At 41.1% G+C, this 16,065-nt stretch overlaps 2 protein-coding genes across 8 annotated transcripts in view; both read left to right on the forward strand.

Moving 5' to 3' along the window:
* The first annotated feature begins 2,381 nt into the window (after positions 1–2,381).
* On the forward strand, positions 2,382–5,680 carry med6 (mediator complex subunit 6). The gene is made up of 8 exons (XM_026152124.2): positions 2,382–2,471; positions 3,485–3,644; positions 3,852–3,943; positions 4,036–4,118; positions 4,213–4,321; positions 4,486–4,601; positions 4,697–4,724; positions 5,028–5,680. Exons 1-8 carry the CDS (start codon positions 2,450–2,452, stop codon positions 5,156–5,158), a joined length of 741 nt encoding a protein of 246 aa, XP_026007909.1. The 5' UTR covers positions 2,382–2,449; the 3' UTR covers positions 5,159–5,680.
* A 1,510-nt stretch (positions 5,681–7,190) lies between these two features.
* pcnx1 (pecanex 1) overlaps positions 7,191–16,065 on the forward strand; it is a 37,503-nt gene continuing 28,628 nt past the window's right edge. For all 7 annotated transcript variants that reach the window (XM_080293740.1, XM_080293741.1, XM_080293743.1 and 4 more), the window contains exons 1-3: positions 7,191–7,534; positions 8,895–9,109; positions 13,376–13,481. In XM_080293740.1, coding sequence (XP_080149866.1) covers positions 7,382–7,534; positions 8,895–9,109; positions 13,376–13,481 — 474 coding nt within the window. In that variant the 5' untranslated portion in view covers positions 7,191–7,381. The remainder of the gene's footprint in view (positions 7,535–8,894; positions 9,110–13,375; positions 13,482–16,065) is intronic.

The following is a 16,065-nucleotide window of genomic DNA, read 5'->3' on the forward strand; positions in this document are numbered from 1 at the left end:
TTAAAGTGGAGGAATGTAGTCATCTCTACTCAGATGAATCAGATAAAGCTCATCCAGCTCATTTTATCTCTACAGAGCAGCTTTGCCAGAGCAGCTACTCTTGACAGACTACAGACTCCTAATTACAGACTATGATGTCATTCGGATGGGGTTTTTGCAGGATGATAGTGTTATTAGTCTCTGTTATGAAGACGGAAGGGCATGTGTAGGAGCATTTTCGGGCATACGGTTTCATTTTGACTGGCCATTGTGTCAGGTTGTTTGTTCACCGTGTCTGTCCTGTGACTGTCACTGGGGCAATGAAGTCAGCTGTCTGTCTGGGTGTGTCTCTGGAATTTCAGCGTTGAACAAATGCTGCTGATCAGAAATAAAGACCATGTAACCCATGAAATCGTTATCACGCGCCTGGGATCTACAGCATGCTGCTGTCAACAAGTGCGAACACGTGTAAAAATGTCTCTGCAGTTCTTAGCCTTACTACAAGAGTTTGTATGCACTGAAAGTGAGGGTAGAATTTAAGGTTTTAAGTCAATACTAAATACTAAATGAGATCAGTTAAATCTACACTCCGAAAATATGCGACGTTATTGCATGTTTGTAATAACTGAAAGATCTTAATATATATATATATATTAAGATTAAGATCTTAATATATATATATATCAAGATCTTTATATACATATATATATATATATATATATATATATATATATATATATATATATATATATATATATATATATATATATATGTATATTAAAAACTAGCTGACAATCTTACCAAATAACTAAACAGATTGCCTTATTATTATACCTCCAGAAGTCTGTGCACACGTCCACAATGGAGTATAACTGAGGGTATAAGGAAATTGAATTAGGCCTAAAAAGAAAAGAAAAGTTATAAGAAAAATGGCAGGCATCAAAAAACATTTCAATACATCTACTGGCAAAATGTTGACCTCTGGTGGCGAACGCTTTAGTTAAAATTAGCATGGGGTAATTACAAAACGTACATTTACAATAAGATATTCCATAAAGCATCATTTTAGTTAAAAAAAATCTTATAATAAGTTTTTGTATGAACTTTTTTATAAAGTCTATAAAGTCTATACAATGGGAACCTAATGGAAAATACGGTCTGCCCATCACAAGAATTATACGTTAACATTTGGACTCTTACATTGACTGTGTAGATTCTGGGTAACATTATCTTGGTATTATTATTATTTTATCCTAGAATCTTTTCAATCTGTGATCAAAAATAATAATAAAACACTTTTGCACAATTTTCTGTCCTACACTCCACTTCATGCATGCACTTTTTAAATACATAATGAATAAACATTCATTATTCTGCATTATTTCTGAACACTCAGGTGAAATACATCTCTTAACCCTCTGCAGTCTGCATAAACACAAAATCTGGGAGTGGACGGTGCAATCATCTGCATACTGTATACAGCTTATTTCACTCTAGATAGTAATGACTGGTAGGTTGGGAGGATCATATTTATTCTAAAGTGAATTGATTGATTGATTGATTGATTGATTGATTGATTGATTGATTGATTGATTGATTGATTGATTGATTGATTGATTGATCTCATGGATTACTGAGTACGGACCAAAACATGTGAGACTGGGCAGTGCTTTTGACTGATCTGGTGATGAGCAGCAAAGGAGTTCCACTGAGACTGTGCTGCCTCCAGTCCTGCTCATGCTTTACACTTAAGAATTTCAGTACACCTCTGGGCTGTGCCAATTACAGAATGTATTAGTGATGGGCAGGAGGAGGACTACTGAGCACCACTGGATATTTTTTGATGAGTGGTCTGGGAGGAGTTCTGCTTGTGAATAATAAGACTAGAGGTGGAGATAGGCTTCAGAAGGAAGAGGAATACCAAATGAACTATGTCTATCCTGGGACAGGAAATACCTAGGTGTCTATATCCACAAGCTAAACTATTTTCCAAAAAAGCTGAGATCGAGCTGGTCACACCCACAGACTGAATAAACTGATGATAAAGGCTAGCTCTGTGACTGGCTGTAAATTGGAGACTAGTAAAGCTGTGGTGAAGAGAAGGTTACTGATTAAATTGTAAATAAATTATTTAAAAGGCATCTCTTCTGACAGACTGATTCAGCTCTGCTGCCACAAAAACAGAGAAAGTCTTTCATACCACATGCCATCACCCTCTTTAACATTATATATCTGTCATATATATCTGTCATATCATTATTATTAGTATTATTAGTATTGTTATTCGTATTACTATTATTATTAGTAGTAGTAGTAGTAGTAACAGAAATATTTCACCACCATTTCAGCTGCTGTAGCAAAAGCATTTCTCATCTCTTAATCACATTCTCAGCCGAAAAGTACAATGACGTAATCAAAGTACGACCTAAAGACCAGAGACGTAATCTTTAGGAGACCATTTGTTTATATCATGGCGTCGGTGGATTTCAGAGGTAGCTAAATCCATTATATTCTTTTTTTTAGATGTGCAGTTTAATTAGTATAAAAATCTCATGTTATTTATAACTTCGAAACAGCGCCTTGATTGTTTTTTTTCTGCAGCTTCAAGCTTATTCGTCTGTGCTGCAAGAAAATCTGTTAACGAGTAGCGTCTCCTTCGCTTTTTATTAGCATATCGGCTAGCATAGCTTATGCTGTCTGCCAGAGCCTTAGAATGACTTTTGGTGGTGGTTACAACAGAAAACAACTTCAAGTCATTGTAGCCTTCAGTTTTTCCAGTATAGTGGGTTATTCATCCTTGGTAAAGTGATGTCTGCATTATTGGTAATATGGACGCTGCTCACTGGTCCGTTTAGCTGTTCCGAGTTATATTTATTCATTATCTCTATTCATGTATCCTAACATCTGATAGATATACTGGCAATAGAGAAGCATATAAAAGATTAAGCTATATTATGTAGTTTGATTTTATTTGATATAAAATCAAGAAATACAAATAGCTGCTCTGTTTGAGCATTATTTCGGATCTGTTGAGGAACTCGGCTCTCACAAAAGGCGGGTTTCACAGTGAGATAAGTCATCTGTTAATAGAGTGTCTTGTTATTACCTGAAATAGAACCTTTTATTATCAAAAGCCTAATCATGTTAATCAGGAAACCAGAATTACCGTCATGTTTCCTTCATAAACATTTGACCCATTTTCATTATCAGGTTGTGTTAATACTGACTCAGTTCCTCAATTATATTCATACCCCCCCCCCCCCCCAACACACACACACACACACACACACACACACACACACACACACATGCACACAAAAAGAAGGCATCTCTATAGTTGTTTAACAAGACATTTTCATCAATAAAATGCTATCAGTATTGACAATATCCATGTCAAGCTGAGATGTGATTTCATCCCTAACATATAAATGCACTCACAGTTATTTCTCAGGCAGCATCAGTTAATAATATAATTTCATAAATTGAATGCTTGTTTAATTTCCAGATAACCTTCTCGGGATATCCTGGGTGGACAGCAATTGGGTACCAGGTCTTAATCCTGGAAATGTGCTGGAGTACTTTTCTGACAGAAGCAACCCTTTCTATGACCGTACCTGCAATAATGAGGTAGTGAAGATGCAGCGGCTTACCGTGGATCATCTGAAGTAAGTTTGTTTTATAGATGGAAATTTGATACAGAGCAGTGAAAAGGTTTTTAAACATATTACATTAAGTATTATGAAGGGAGACATTCTGATCAAAATCATATTGTCAAGTAGAGCCCAAACGCATACACACACAGACAAGTAATACTATTATAATATTGCCACATCTGCCGATTTGTGAAAACATTGCTTCTGTCTCATTTACAGTCAGATGGTGGGAGTTGAATACATCCTTCTTCATGCTCAGGAGCCAATTCTTTATATAATCCGTAAACAACAGAGGCAGTCACCGACTCAAGGTGAGTTCCAAACACTCAAGCCGTTATTTGTTAGATTTGTAAAGTCTTCATTTCACATCAGTTGAATTTCTGCTTCTCTGTTCATACTACAGTGGTTCCCTTGGCTGATTATTACATCATAGCTGGAGTCGTGTATCAGGCTCCAGACCTGGGAACAGTTATCAGCTCTAGAGTGGTAAAAATATTCATTGTAATTCTGTAAAAGATAGGTTTGTGTAACATTGATTAAAAAAATCAGTGTTATTTATATTAATCATATCTGTTTTTAGCTTTCCGCTGTACATGGAATCCAGTCTGCTTTTGATGAGGCCATGTCCTATTGTCGCTATCACCCATCCAAGGGATACTGGTGGCACTTCAAGGACCATGAGGAGAGAGGTAAGCAGTTTGGCAGTTTACAATTTAGATGTTAAAGTTCTGATTATCAGTTATGTGATGTGATCACAAACACTAGCAACAAAGAAGGAGCCAGAACCTGTTTTCCTTGTTTATTTAAAATAATGACTTTGACAGAAAGTGATTAACATGAATCTCTTATACAGAAAAAGCCAAACCAAAGACTAAGAAGAAAGAGGAGCCTAGCTCTCTGTTTCAGAGGCATCGCGTTGACACACTCCTTTTGGACCTGAGGTCAAAATTTCCACCAACTTTCTATCAGGTACTGTCAGCTATTGTCCAGTTTGTTCATTTGAATTTTGAGTCTAAGAGGAGTCAATCGTATTGATTTTGTTTTGCTTTTCTCTGAACTTTTAGCCTAAGCCTGGTGAGAAGCCCATTCCAGGTATGATATTTAAAACTGTTTTTTGTTTATAGATCATTATGATATATAATAAGAGTCTATCAGGGTCTGTCTGGAAGTGCTTAACACTCTGCAGATTACTAATATGTTAATTTATTTTCATATGTGAAGCATTGCTTTTACTTTCAGAATTGAATTCATGTTGTTTGATTAAACTAAAAGAAAATCAATTAGTTTTTCTGCTGAATATTTCAATTTTAAAATCAGTTAAGTTTCGTTTTTAATGTCTGTCCTTCAAGGCCAAATTCTTGAGTTTACTTTTAACTACAGGCTTTTGTTTTGCAGTTGAGGTGAAAAAGGAACCTGAACCTCCCACAGAAACAGTGAAGCAAGAGGAGAGGGAGCAGGCAACCAAGTCCTCTGCCCCAGCTCCACCTAACAAACCACCTCCTGAGAAAAGGGCAAGACTGCAGTGACAGCCATATTTGTCAGACACTGGGAAGGTTGCGCACAGCTCTGCAGTCCTACATCACTCACTGGGAAAATGACTTGAGACATTTGTGTTACCTCCCCAACTCTCTGCTTATTTGATCAATTTTTAGAATACTGAAAATAAAAGGAGTCAGTTGTTTATGTAAGTGCTGAGACTCCTTTTACGCTGCAGCATTAGTCCTGTGCCCTTGATAGGCTTCAAGCAGCTGTAGCACAAACAAGCAATTTGAAGTGGGGGAGGATTTCTTTTTTTGATGATGATAAGCTGACATCAGCATCGGTGTCAGCTTACTGTCAACATCATGCTAATGGTTCTGTTGTAGTGACTTCAGAGGATCATTTAATTCGCTATCTGCTTTACAAACAAGATGTGTCATCTCATCTGCCAAGCAAATGGCCTCTTGACCCGAACATGGCTTGTTCGTTTCAGACACTTTCATCTCCTTCGGAAGAAATGTCCTGCTTTTGTATGTTTTTTTTAATATACATTAAATGGTATTGATTAATGTGTTCTGATCTGTTTAATTCTTAACATTTAACAGGCTTCACATTTATTTGATCCGTTTTTCTTCTGTTTTATTTCAACCTGTGATTAAGATTTGCTGCACTGTAGCGTTTTTCCTGTCTTGCGTCAACCCTGAATTCTTTATATCATGCTACTTTGGATGATGGCTGCCTTTTGTTCTGCTCCCTGTCAAGATGATCTCACACTGCGTCATCTGGTTTCTGGGGATTTTGTTGTGTGTTTTGTGTGACACTTTACACTTTTACTTATTGGAAGCAAAATGTAAAGAAATGAGGGGTGGAATTTTGCACATTACTGTATCTGTGCCTGATTCTTATTAATCTCATGATCTGAGTTCATGGGTGGTTGTAGGTTTATTCATTCGTCCCATTTTGTACCTGATTACACTAATTTTGAAGGATTTGTGATAACTGGCAATGAGTCCTTCACATTTCTGTGGAGGATTTTTGAACCACTCTTCACCACAACACAATCAGAGCTCAACTTGCTGGTGTGTTTCAGGTCATTGTCTTACTGTATTAGTCAAGTACGCTTGAGCTTTGGTGCACAAACTGGCTGGACATTCTCCTTCAGGATTTTCTGGTATAGCGCGGAGTTCATGGTTTGATCATTACAGGAAGCCGTTCTTTAGATATGCTGCATTCTTTTGTGACCTGGATGAGTCATCAAACCCTTAAAGTAATTTTGGTACCTCAGCCACTCCTGGGAAGGTCCACCGATGTTCCAAGTTTTTTCCATTTGTGAATGATGGCTCTCACTGTGGTTGGCTGGAGTTTCTAAGCCTTTGAAATATCTTTGTAATCCTTTCCAGGCTGACAGATATCTGTGACTTTGTTTCTCAGTTGTTCCTTTAGATCATGACATGATATGTTGCTTTTTAAGATCTTTTAACCTACTTCAGTTTGTCAAATATGTTTTATTTTGGTGATTTCTAAATTCGTCAGGTCTGGCTGTAATCAGACCTGGGTATAAGTAGTGAAATTGAACAAAAAAATGTGCAGTTAATTCATGATTTAACAAAAGGCTTCTTACTTTTTTACAACACCATATATATTAAAAGTGGTTGGAGGTCACCCCACCTTGACTAGTTACCACAGAAAAACAGACATGCCATATTTCACCATGTGGGACCAGGATTTTTGTTAATGGGAGAGGATTCGCGTACCATTTTGCATCCTTAATGTAGCAGGTATTTTTTTAACCGACAGGTGTCGCCACTTAGTCATATTTAGTATAAAGCTCCATATATGTGGCTGATTTTTAAAATTTTATTTCATACGTTTATGCTCTCTGCCATCACCCTGTTGAGTCACAATCAAATAAACGTGCCTACTCACTGAAAAATATAATTTTCCAATAAGGAGAGCGAGTGAAAACCAGAAGGGTGAAGGGACAAAGCTTATACGTATGGTCTTATATTTAGTGTAAACAGTACCGATGCCACGAAGAAGAACTTCCTCGCAGGGCGTGGTGGGATAGCAGTCTTCCTCAGTGGAGGACTGAACAGTGCCCCAGCTGGCTGGCTAGCTGCAGAGAGAAGATGGCTGCAGAGGGGATTTTCAGGCCAGTGTCTGAAAACAGAGCGCCGTTTGTCATGTTGAACGACGACTAGCCCCAGCGTGTCACCCCGGTTGTTGTGTCGGTCGGTTCCGCCTGGATTCGTCGGAGGGGATAAAACAACATGGGGTCGCAGACTTTGCAGATCCTGAGGCAGGGGGTCTGGGCTTCAATCACAGGCGGATGGTACTACGACCCCGATCAGAATACGTTCGTCAACGCTTTACATCTATACATCTGGCTCTTTCTGCTATGTTTCCCCTTCACGCTGTACATGGTGAGCCGCTTTGTCTCCTTTTTATTTTATTTTATTTTATTTATTTTTACCTCATAGACTGGTATTTCTTTATGTATTTGTCATGACTGTTGACAGCTTAAGTTAACCAAACCAACTGTCCGTTAGGTTAGCAGCCACAGCTCACTAACGGTCGGTCTCGGTCTATTATCTGGAGCGAAGACAACGTACACTAATATTAAACTAAGAAAACGGAGTGGAATATTTGAAGTATAGTTGAATTATCCAAATTATCCATTAAGCAAAAGCATTTCTTAGCAAATAAACCTTATTCTGGTGGAGACGTTAACAAAAGAGCCTTTAACTCCTTCAGGTTTCAGTCTACTGTCCATCAACTAGATCGTACCTAAACGCTCTTTTGTTCATATTCTGTGTTTCGGTTAAGGTCCACTTGGATATTTACACTGTGTGAGGCTGTAATCAGTGAATTTATTTTCCCTTCCCCCATCTTTATCTATTTGTTGTCCTCCGGTCGGCAGTGATTTTCGGTATCACCAGTTTTCAGAAGCTACCAGCTGTGACTGTAGGGGCACAGTTCACAAGGATGTTAGCAGTGATCTTCCCCGTGTAAAAGCCCAGGAATCAAAATCATATAGCTGAGAGCTGTTTGTTCAGTTTTTTCATCTCAAAATGTCTTTGTTTGCGGGTTTCCTAAACGGCTTTACTTTCTTAAGGTGCTCTTTTCTGTGGCACGTCAATAAAAGGTTGCTTGCCAAACTTTATGTCCTGCACACATAAAATGCACATTTATAACTGCTGACGTGATTATGAATGTCTGTGTGCTCACTTCTATATAAAGAAACTGGGGTGTTTGAAATAGGTTTGTGGTTTCCTTTCTATTCCTGGAGTGGAAATGCTTTGGTCAGCTCTGTGGTTTATATTGAGCCGCAAGTTTGAGTTGCGCTGCTGCTGTTTGTGAGAGCTACAAGCAGATGCAGGAGGATATCTCAAGGACAAGAGAGAGCCTAGAGCCCATCTAGTCACCTCTTTTTGTAATAGCCTCCTTGTCAGCTGCACTAAGCAGACATAAAATTCATAATCAAATCTTAAGACACTGCAGATGTGTCATAAATAATTGGGACAATAGGTGCAATAATGTAATTATCTTTTTTAGCTGCATTTAGCAGAGCTCATTTTCTCTGTGGCAGTGCTTGGTTCCAGTTCACGGGTTTATAAATGATGTGTCATGTCTGAATGTCCAAATTTAATCAACATCACTCCTGGGCTGCTGAGATAAACACAGGAAAGAAAATGGATATAAAATGCTGTAACATGGGTAAAAATGAAACCGTTAGAGGGTTGTCTATGTAACCTTTTTCCCTACTTCTTCCTCTACTTCCAGGCCCTACCGCCAACCATGGTGATAGTGGGAATCTACTGTGGTGTGATTGCTGCCATGTTCCTGCTGCTGAAGACGGTGAATTACCGCCTCCACTATGCCTTGGATGAGGGGGAGGTGGTGGAGCATCAGGCTAAGGAGAATCAGGGGAGCAGAGGTGGCACAGAGGGGGCTATTGATGGAGGCGTGACCCGAAGGGAGGACAGCAATGGCCCAGGGTAAGTTCACATTATAGTCTGTTGGCGGATTTACTATCTGGAGATGGAGCACTGTAGTGCACAACTGATAAAATATTCTGTAGAGGATGTGCAAGATCATTAAGCAGAAATAAATCGCATTGTAAGATAAGCAGTGTTGGGACTACCGCGTTATTAAGTAACGCGTTACAGTAACTACGTTATTATTGTGGTAACGAGCACGGTAACTAGTTATTATGCCAAAATCAGGAACGCATTAGTCGTTACTGGGATTTAGATAGGGTCGTTACTCGTTACTTCGTGTGGTGGCTATCGTGGAGCTTCCACATATTCAGTAACATTAGCAAGTGGTGGAGGCCAGCAGGTGGATGAGAGAAAGGGGAGGCAAGAGGAGAGACCCGAGGCGGCCGCCGGTCCGAGTGTGAACTGAACTTCAGGTAAGAAGTTATGACCTGCAGTCTCTCTGGGTCAGATATAAACCAAGTTTAGGTGGAGTTTATTTTCGTTATTCTGACTTTTTCCGTACTGGGTACTAGCTAGCATGACGGAGTTTCTATACAGCTGGGTGGGTGCTATGATGTTACTGATGTTGAACTTTATTTTGTTCACAAGGTTAATTATTAGAGTTGCCAACCGTCCCGTAAAAAACAGAATCGTCTCATATTCAGAGAAAATATCGCGCGTTTCGTATTGAGGTGAAAAGGAACACAGTTTGTCCCGTACTTCAGCTACAATGAAAAAGACACAAAGCTGGAGCTGTACAGCTGCCTCTTCTTCTCTCATCCGCTCACCCTCCTTCTCCTGTTTCTACTTCAATCATGAAAACTGATCAATGATCAGCTGATCGGCTTTTCTCTCTTGTTTGTTTATCACCCACTTTGCGCCAGAAAGAGGAAACCAGCGGAGGTCGCGTTAAACAACAGCAGCACGACAACAGCTGATCAAGCACAAGCTTGATCAGCTGTTGTTAGAATTTATTCAATATTAATTTCTAGTATCAGCTGATGTTTGCTGGAGCCACAGCTGTAAAAGCTGCTGGTCATGTTATCGGTTTGGTCATCTGGTGAGAGGGAAACATGAAGATGAAACCAGGAGATGTCCTTACTGAATCATCAGAGCTGTGATGGAGAAACAGGTTGACCTTTTAGGTGACATGAATGAGTTGAAGGGAAGTTATGAACTGTTTCTGAGAGACAAATAACACCAGGATCCTTTTTTAGGTAGCTGACAGCTGGTAACTGTGCAGGGGCGGATCTAGCAAAGTTTTGCCAGGGGGACCAGGTAGGGCATTAACAGGGAGAGGGGGGCACAAAGAAGTACTTTTCTTTCTTATTCTCATTTAAAATGTCTAGCTTTTAAAAAATAATTATCTGAGTCTTACAACAAACGATTGATACATTGATACATATATACCATCAGAACAGTGTACATCACTGTCACAACAGCGTTTGTTTTCATTCAAAGGCTTTATGATTTTTCCTATAATGGTGGGCTGGTCTCTAGTCAAAATGCCCGGGCCAATTTTCAGTCCCAGTCCAGCCCTGTATGCAGCTCATCTGCAGTCTGGTGTTGCCTACATCTTCCTATTCAGAAGGCAGAATTTCCGAGTTCTGAGTACAATCGAAAGCACCTCGACTGCAGGTTTTGCGTTGGATGTAAAAAGCGCACATGACGCTGTGACGTACGCTAGAATCATGGCAGCAGTCAATGACTGTCCAGGCGTGGGATTTCTCTCGTGGAAATATTCACATTATTTTTTTCTTTCTATTGGTAGGTGGCACAGTGCACTTGTGGCAAGTAAGCAAGCTAGAAGACTGGCAAAGTTATGGAAGCAACACATTAACAAGAGAATTCTGAGTAAAACCAAAGTTACTTTCCCTAGTAACTAGTTACTTTGAAAGTAATGAGTAACTTGAAGTAACTGAGTTACTTTTGATACAAGTAACTAGTAATGTAACTAAGTTACTAATTTAAAGTAACTTACCCAACACTGAAGATGAGTGATCAGAAAGTGTGACTGACTTTAAGTGATCAGTCACTTCATGTGATCTGTCATTGTCTAATGGAGCTGAGGAAGGAGGTCTAGAGTAGTGATGACTCTGGAAAACACACAAGTTACTCAAAGGTTAGCTGGGTAGCTGCTTTAGGGTGACTTCAAATTATTAAACCATACATGCTGACACCACTTCAGGAAGTTACTTTTAAACAAACTGTTTAGTGACTTTTAATTTCTCCTCAGCTAAAACATCTGTTATGTGGCGCTGTTCTAAAAACCATTGCAGAGTTTTCTGTCCGTCTCAATAATATTGCCAACACTTACGTTTAGATTCATCCAGAACTATTGTGTTTTTCTTTAAGGTTTAACAAATGTGTTGGATGCATTTTCTGGGCCATAAATTTCTATGAAGCTGATTTTTTATTTTATTTTATTTTTTTAATTCTGTCTGTAAAACTAGTGTTACTTACATTAGCAGTCTGTTTCATCCCCTCCATTTTCTGGTTCATTTGTGTGTTGGTTTTGTTTTGGCACACTACCAGCACTTGTAGGCCAGTGAAGTGGCGTGAAAGTGTTGGCAGGAAGATTCATCATGTCTCCCACATGTTTGCTTTAAAGTACAAACCAAACGAGGGAGTACTCCTTAAAGGGAAAAAGAAAAACCTCCAGAGGGCTACCAGTTGACAAAAAATAGAGGTTTTACAGTTATTGCCATGTGCTTTACACAGCATGCACTGGGTTTTATTACTTCTTTTCCTCCCAATTTATTGGATCTGTCATATTGGCAAAGCTCTTGAAGCAAGCGTCATTATTCAGCAGCCATCTTGAAATGCTTTCAGGCACTTATTTGGTTAGTTATTTTGAAGCATTATCTTATTTAAATGTAATTTCAGTGTTCACAGTGACATAAACTAAAAAGATGTTAAGATTATTTCTCATTGGCCACATAAATCTACACTTATCTTTAACAGTACAGGTATATATGTGCTTTCAATTAATCCCCACCTTTTGTGGGGATACGTTTCATCAGTGTTAATACTAAGAAACAGTAGTACATTGTAGGAGTACACTTACTGACCACTTTGTTACTAGTTAAAAATGCCTTGTTGGTGGCAGAGTTAAGAGGAGATAAAGAAAAATCAACATGAACTACTAACATAACCACTAATTGACCAAGGTATGCAGAAGAGCATCTCTGTACACACAACACTTTGAGCCTTGAAACTGATGGGCTACAGCAGCAGAAGACCACACCAAGGCCCAATCTGGTTGGCTGTGAACAGGAAACTGAGGCTAGAATTTACACAAGCCCACCAAAATTGGAGAACAGATGATTGAAAAACTTAACCTAGTCTGATTAGTCTCAATTTCTCCTGTGAGATTCAGCAGATGGGGTCAGAATTTGGTGTAAAAACCACTGATACATCCTAACTTGTATAAGTGGTTTTTGGCTTGTGGTGATGGTGTAATGGTGTGGGGGATATTTTTCGGGCTCCTTAGTACCAGTTGAGCATTATTTAGCTGCCGCATGCCAGGTTTCTGACATTAGGTTTAGCTCTCATTCACAGTGAACAAAAGCCACTGAGGTTTCAGCCTTTTACTGCAAATGACTTGAAGAAGTGACTCATACTCACATTCCAGAAGCAGTGCTTAGCAGGATGCTGGGACAGGGGAGAGGCAAAGAAAAAAAGAGAATGAGACCTCTCAACCAGTCATAGCTTTGCCCACACATCTGGAACAGCATTCCAGGTTGTTTGAGTTTGCAGTGAAGCCGACAAGCTCAGATGATATTCATTAAGGTGTTTTTTCTTCTCCTTCTTCTTCTTTATTTCCTCTTCCACCACCAACTCAATTTCCCCACTTCCTGCTCCATTTTTTCCAGTATTTTTTTTTTTGGTGCTACATGTTGTGGTTGATTTCTTTAAGTGTTGTTTTGTGGTCTGACCTGCTATGATGCAGTTTTGGCATATGGAAATGATTTATATCCCTGGCAAGTTGTTTGTTTCTACATACCATCTGGTTAAATAAGCACGTCTGGGCTAAATATAGACCCAGAAAAAAATCATGGATGCTTTCATCTGTTTTCTCTCTGTGGAATTTCAAAGCCTGTGCAAAATATTTAAAATAAAGGCCTGTTTAAGAAGTTCACTTGGTGTGTTTTCCCTAAATTGAAGCTGCTGCCATCTTCTTTCTGTTTGACTGAAGGAGATAAATGGCATGTAACAGGGCTGAACAATCTTGGTGAACTCAGTAGTTTCCATCGATGTGCATGTGTTTTTGTGTCTGCAAAGGGACCCTGGAGGGGGTATTGAGATGGCAGACTTCATCCGACAAGAGACTCCACCAGTGGACTGCAGTTCCAGGAACTCCTATATTGGGATGGAGTCTAACCAGCAGGTAAGCAGAGCACTGGCCTGCTGTACACTGTGTTCCATAACTAGCTGAAAATAAAAGGATCCTGATTGTCAAGTCCCTTTGCCCCCTGTATTACTTTCTGCAGACCTTTCATTAGATTTATATTTAATAGCTTGCTGATCTTCAATGTTCCTACCAGCTGTTTATTCAAATCCAAGTTAATACATGTTGCGGCTTATTATGATAACCTTTTAGATTCTAGCTTGTACAGCATATTTTGGACATTTTTCAATCTAAACAATTAACAATTCCAGGTTTCCACAGGAAAGTTGTTACATATGATGGCTGCAGAAAGTGTTGCTGCCAAGTGGGAATACAGTGCAATGTTGCACTCAACTCATGTAATACTGTCTACTGCTATAAAGCAAATCACTAATTGTGTGGCGTTATATTCAAGAGAAGGGAGACAGCAGGGAGTTTATTTCCTATTTACAGCATGGGGAAAGCAATGTGTTTATGCACCAGTATAAGTGCACCGCATCGCAGCTGAGCTTGTTTACATTTCATTGAATGATAAAAGAAATAACCACAGAAGCAGCAGAAGCACTACTTTCCTAACGGTCCCAATAGTGAATTTTGAACAAGGGTTTTCAGAACATGCCTGTTTCTGATATTGCATGTACATACTTTTTCTACAGATTGTCTTATTGTTATCTGTATTGTGCTTCTAGTAAGCAGAGCTATTTAGCAGGGCATGCTAAAATCCATCCATCCATCCATCCATCCATCCATCTTCTTCCGCTTTATCCGAGGCCGGGTCGCGGGGGCAGCAGCCTAAGCGGAGAAGCCCAGACCTCCCTCTCCCCAGCCACCTCCTCCAGCTTATCCGGGGGAACACCAAGGCGTTCCCAGGCCAGCCGAGAGATATAATCTCTCCAGCGTGTCCTGGGTCTGCCCCGGGGCCTCCTCCCGGTGGGACATGCCCGGAACACCTCACCCAGGAGGCGCCCATGAGGCATCCTTGTCAGATGCCCGAACCACCTCAGCTGGCTCCTTTCGATGTGGAGCAGCAGCTGCTCTACTCTGAGCCCCTCCCGGATGGCCAAACTTCTCACCCTATCTCTAAGGGAGAGGCCAGCCATCCTTCGGAGGAAGCTCATTTCTGCCGCTTGTATCCGCAATCTCGTTCTTTCGGTCACTACCCACAGCTCGTGGCCATAGGGTGAGGGTAGGGACGTAGATCGACCGGTAAATTGAGAGCTTCGCTTTTACACTCAACTCTCTCTTCACCACAACAGACCGGTACAGCGTCCGCATCACTGCAGCCACAGCACCAATCCGTCTGTTGATCTCCGGCTCCCTTCTCCCATCACTCGCGAACAAGACCCCGAGATACTTGAACTCCTCCACTTGGGGCAGGAACTCATCCCCGACCCGGAGTGGGCACTCCACCCTTTTGTGGCTGAGGACCATGGCCTCAAATTTGGAGGTGCTGATCCTCATTCTCGCTGCTTCACACTCAGCTGCGAACCGTTCCAGTGCGAGCTGGAGGCCATCACCCGATGAAGCCAACAGAACCACATCATCTGCGAAAAGCAGAGATGAGATTCTGAGGCCACCGAAGTGAAAGCCCTCTAAGAAGGCTGGGTACTCTGAACTGTCACTCGGCGCATAAGCGCAGATGGCAGTCAGGACCCAATGACAGTCAGGACCCTGGGGCGCAGGGAACAAACCCTCTCATCCACCGGGAAGAACCCCAACATACAGGCAGCAAGCCGAGGGGATATTAGAATACCCACCCCAGCCCGCGGCCTCTCACCAGGGGCAACTTCAGACTGAGACAGAGTCCAGCCCCTCTCCAGGAGACTGGTTCCAGAGCCCAAGCCATGCGTAGAGGTAAGCCCGACTATGTCTAGCCGGTACCTCTCAACCTCACACACTAACTCAGGCTCCTTCCCCACCAGAGAGGTGACATTCCATGTTCCAATTGCCAGTAGCTGGGGATCAGTCCGCCAGGGCCTCCGCTCCTGGCCGCCGCCCGGCACACAATGCACCCAACCCCTAGGGCGCATCCTGCGGGTGGTGGGCCCGCAGGAGGGTGGGCCCATGTCCCCTTTTCGGGTTGTACCCGGCCAGGCTTCATGGACTAAGGCCCAGCCACCAGACGCTTGCCCTCGGGCACCCTCCCCGATCCTGGCTCCAGGGCGGGCCCCCGGTAACCCTATCCCGGGCAGGGTAAACTGTTCCCTCGATGTTTTCCTCATATGGGTCTTCTGAGCATGCTAAGTTATTTTACTTTTGTTGTTGCTGGACTAGAGGAAGCAACTGTTGGTGTGTGTGTGTGTGTGTGTGTGTGTGTGTGTGTGTGTGTGTGTGTGTGTGTGTGTGTGTGTGTGTGTGTGTGTGTGTGCATATGCACTAGAGTGTTTTCCTTAGGTATGATTTATTTCTTTATTTATTTTTTTTACATATTGCTGTCAGGCTGATATCTCCTTTAATATTCAAAGTTCTTTAGCTCCCTTATTCTGTGAGATATATTTAACCTCTGAATCCCCATGGGTGCTGTGTTCTGTGTCTTTGTACTGTATGTCCTTGAGTCTCTAATCAGCCTACACATTCTGCTCAG

This window comes from Astatotilapia calliptera, chromosome 19 (assembly GCF_964374335.1).
Source record: "Astatotilapia calliptera chromosome 19, fAstCal68.1, whole genome shotgun sequence".
In the NCBI taxonomy this organism is placed as follows: domain Eukaryota; kingdom Metazoa; phylum Chordata; class Actinopteri; order Cichliformes; family Cichlidae; genus Astatotilapia; species Astatotilapia calliptera.

Excerpts from the sequence above, each read along its gene's own strand:
- med6 (XM_026152124.2), top strand. The coding sequence starts at position 2,450 with ATGGCGTCGGTGGATTTCAGAG. Across the intron at positions 2,472-3,484 it reads GGCGTCGGTGGATTTCAGAG|ATAACCTTCTCGGGATATCC; the intron begins GTAGCTAAATCC and ends TTTAATTTCCAG. Across the intron at positions 3,645-3,851 it reads CTTACCGTGGATCATCTGAA|TCAGATGGTGGGAGTTGAAT; the intron begins GTAAGTTTGTTT and ends TCTCATTTACAG.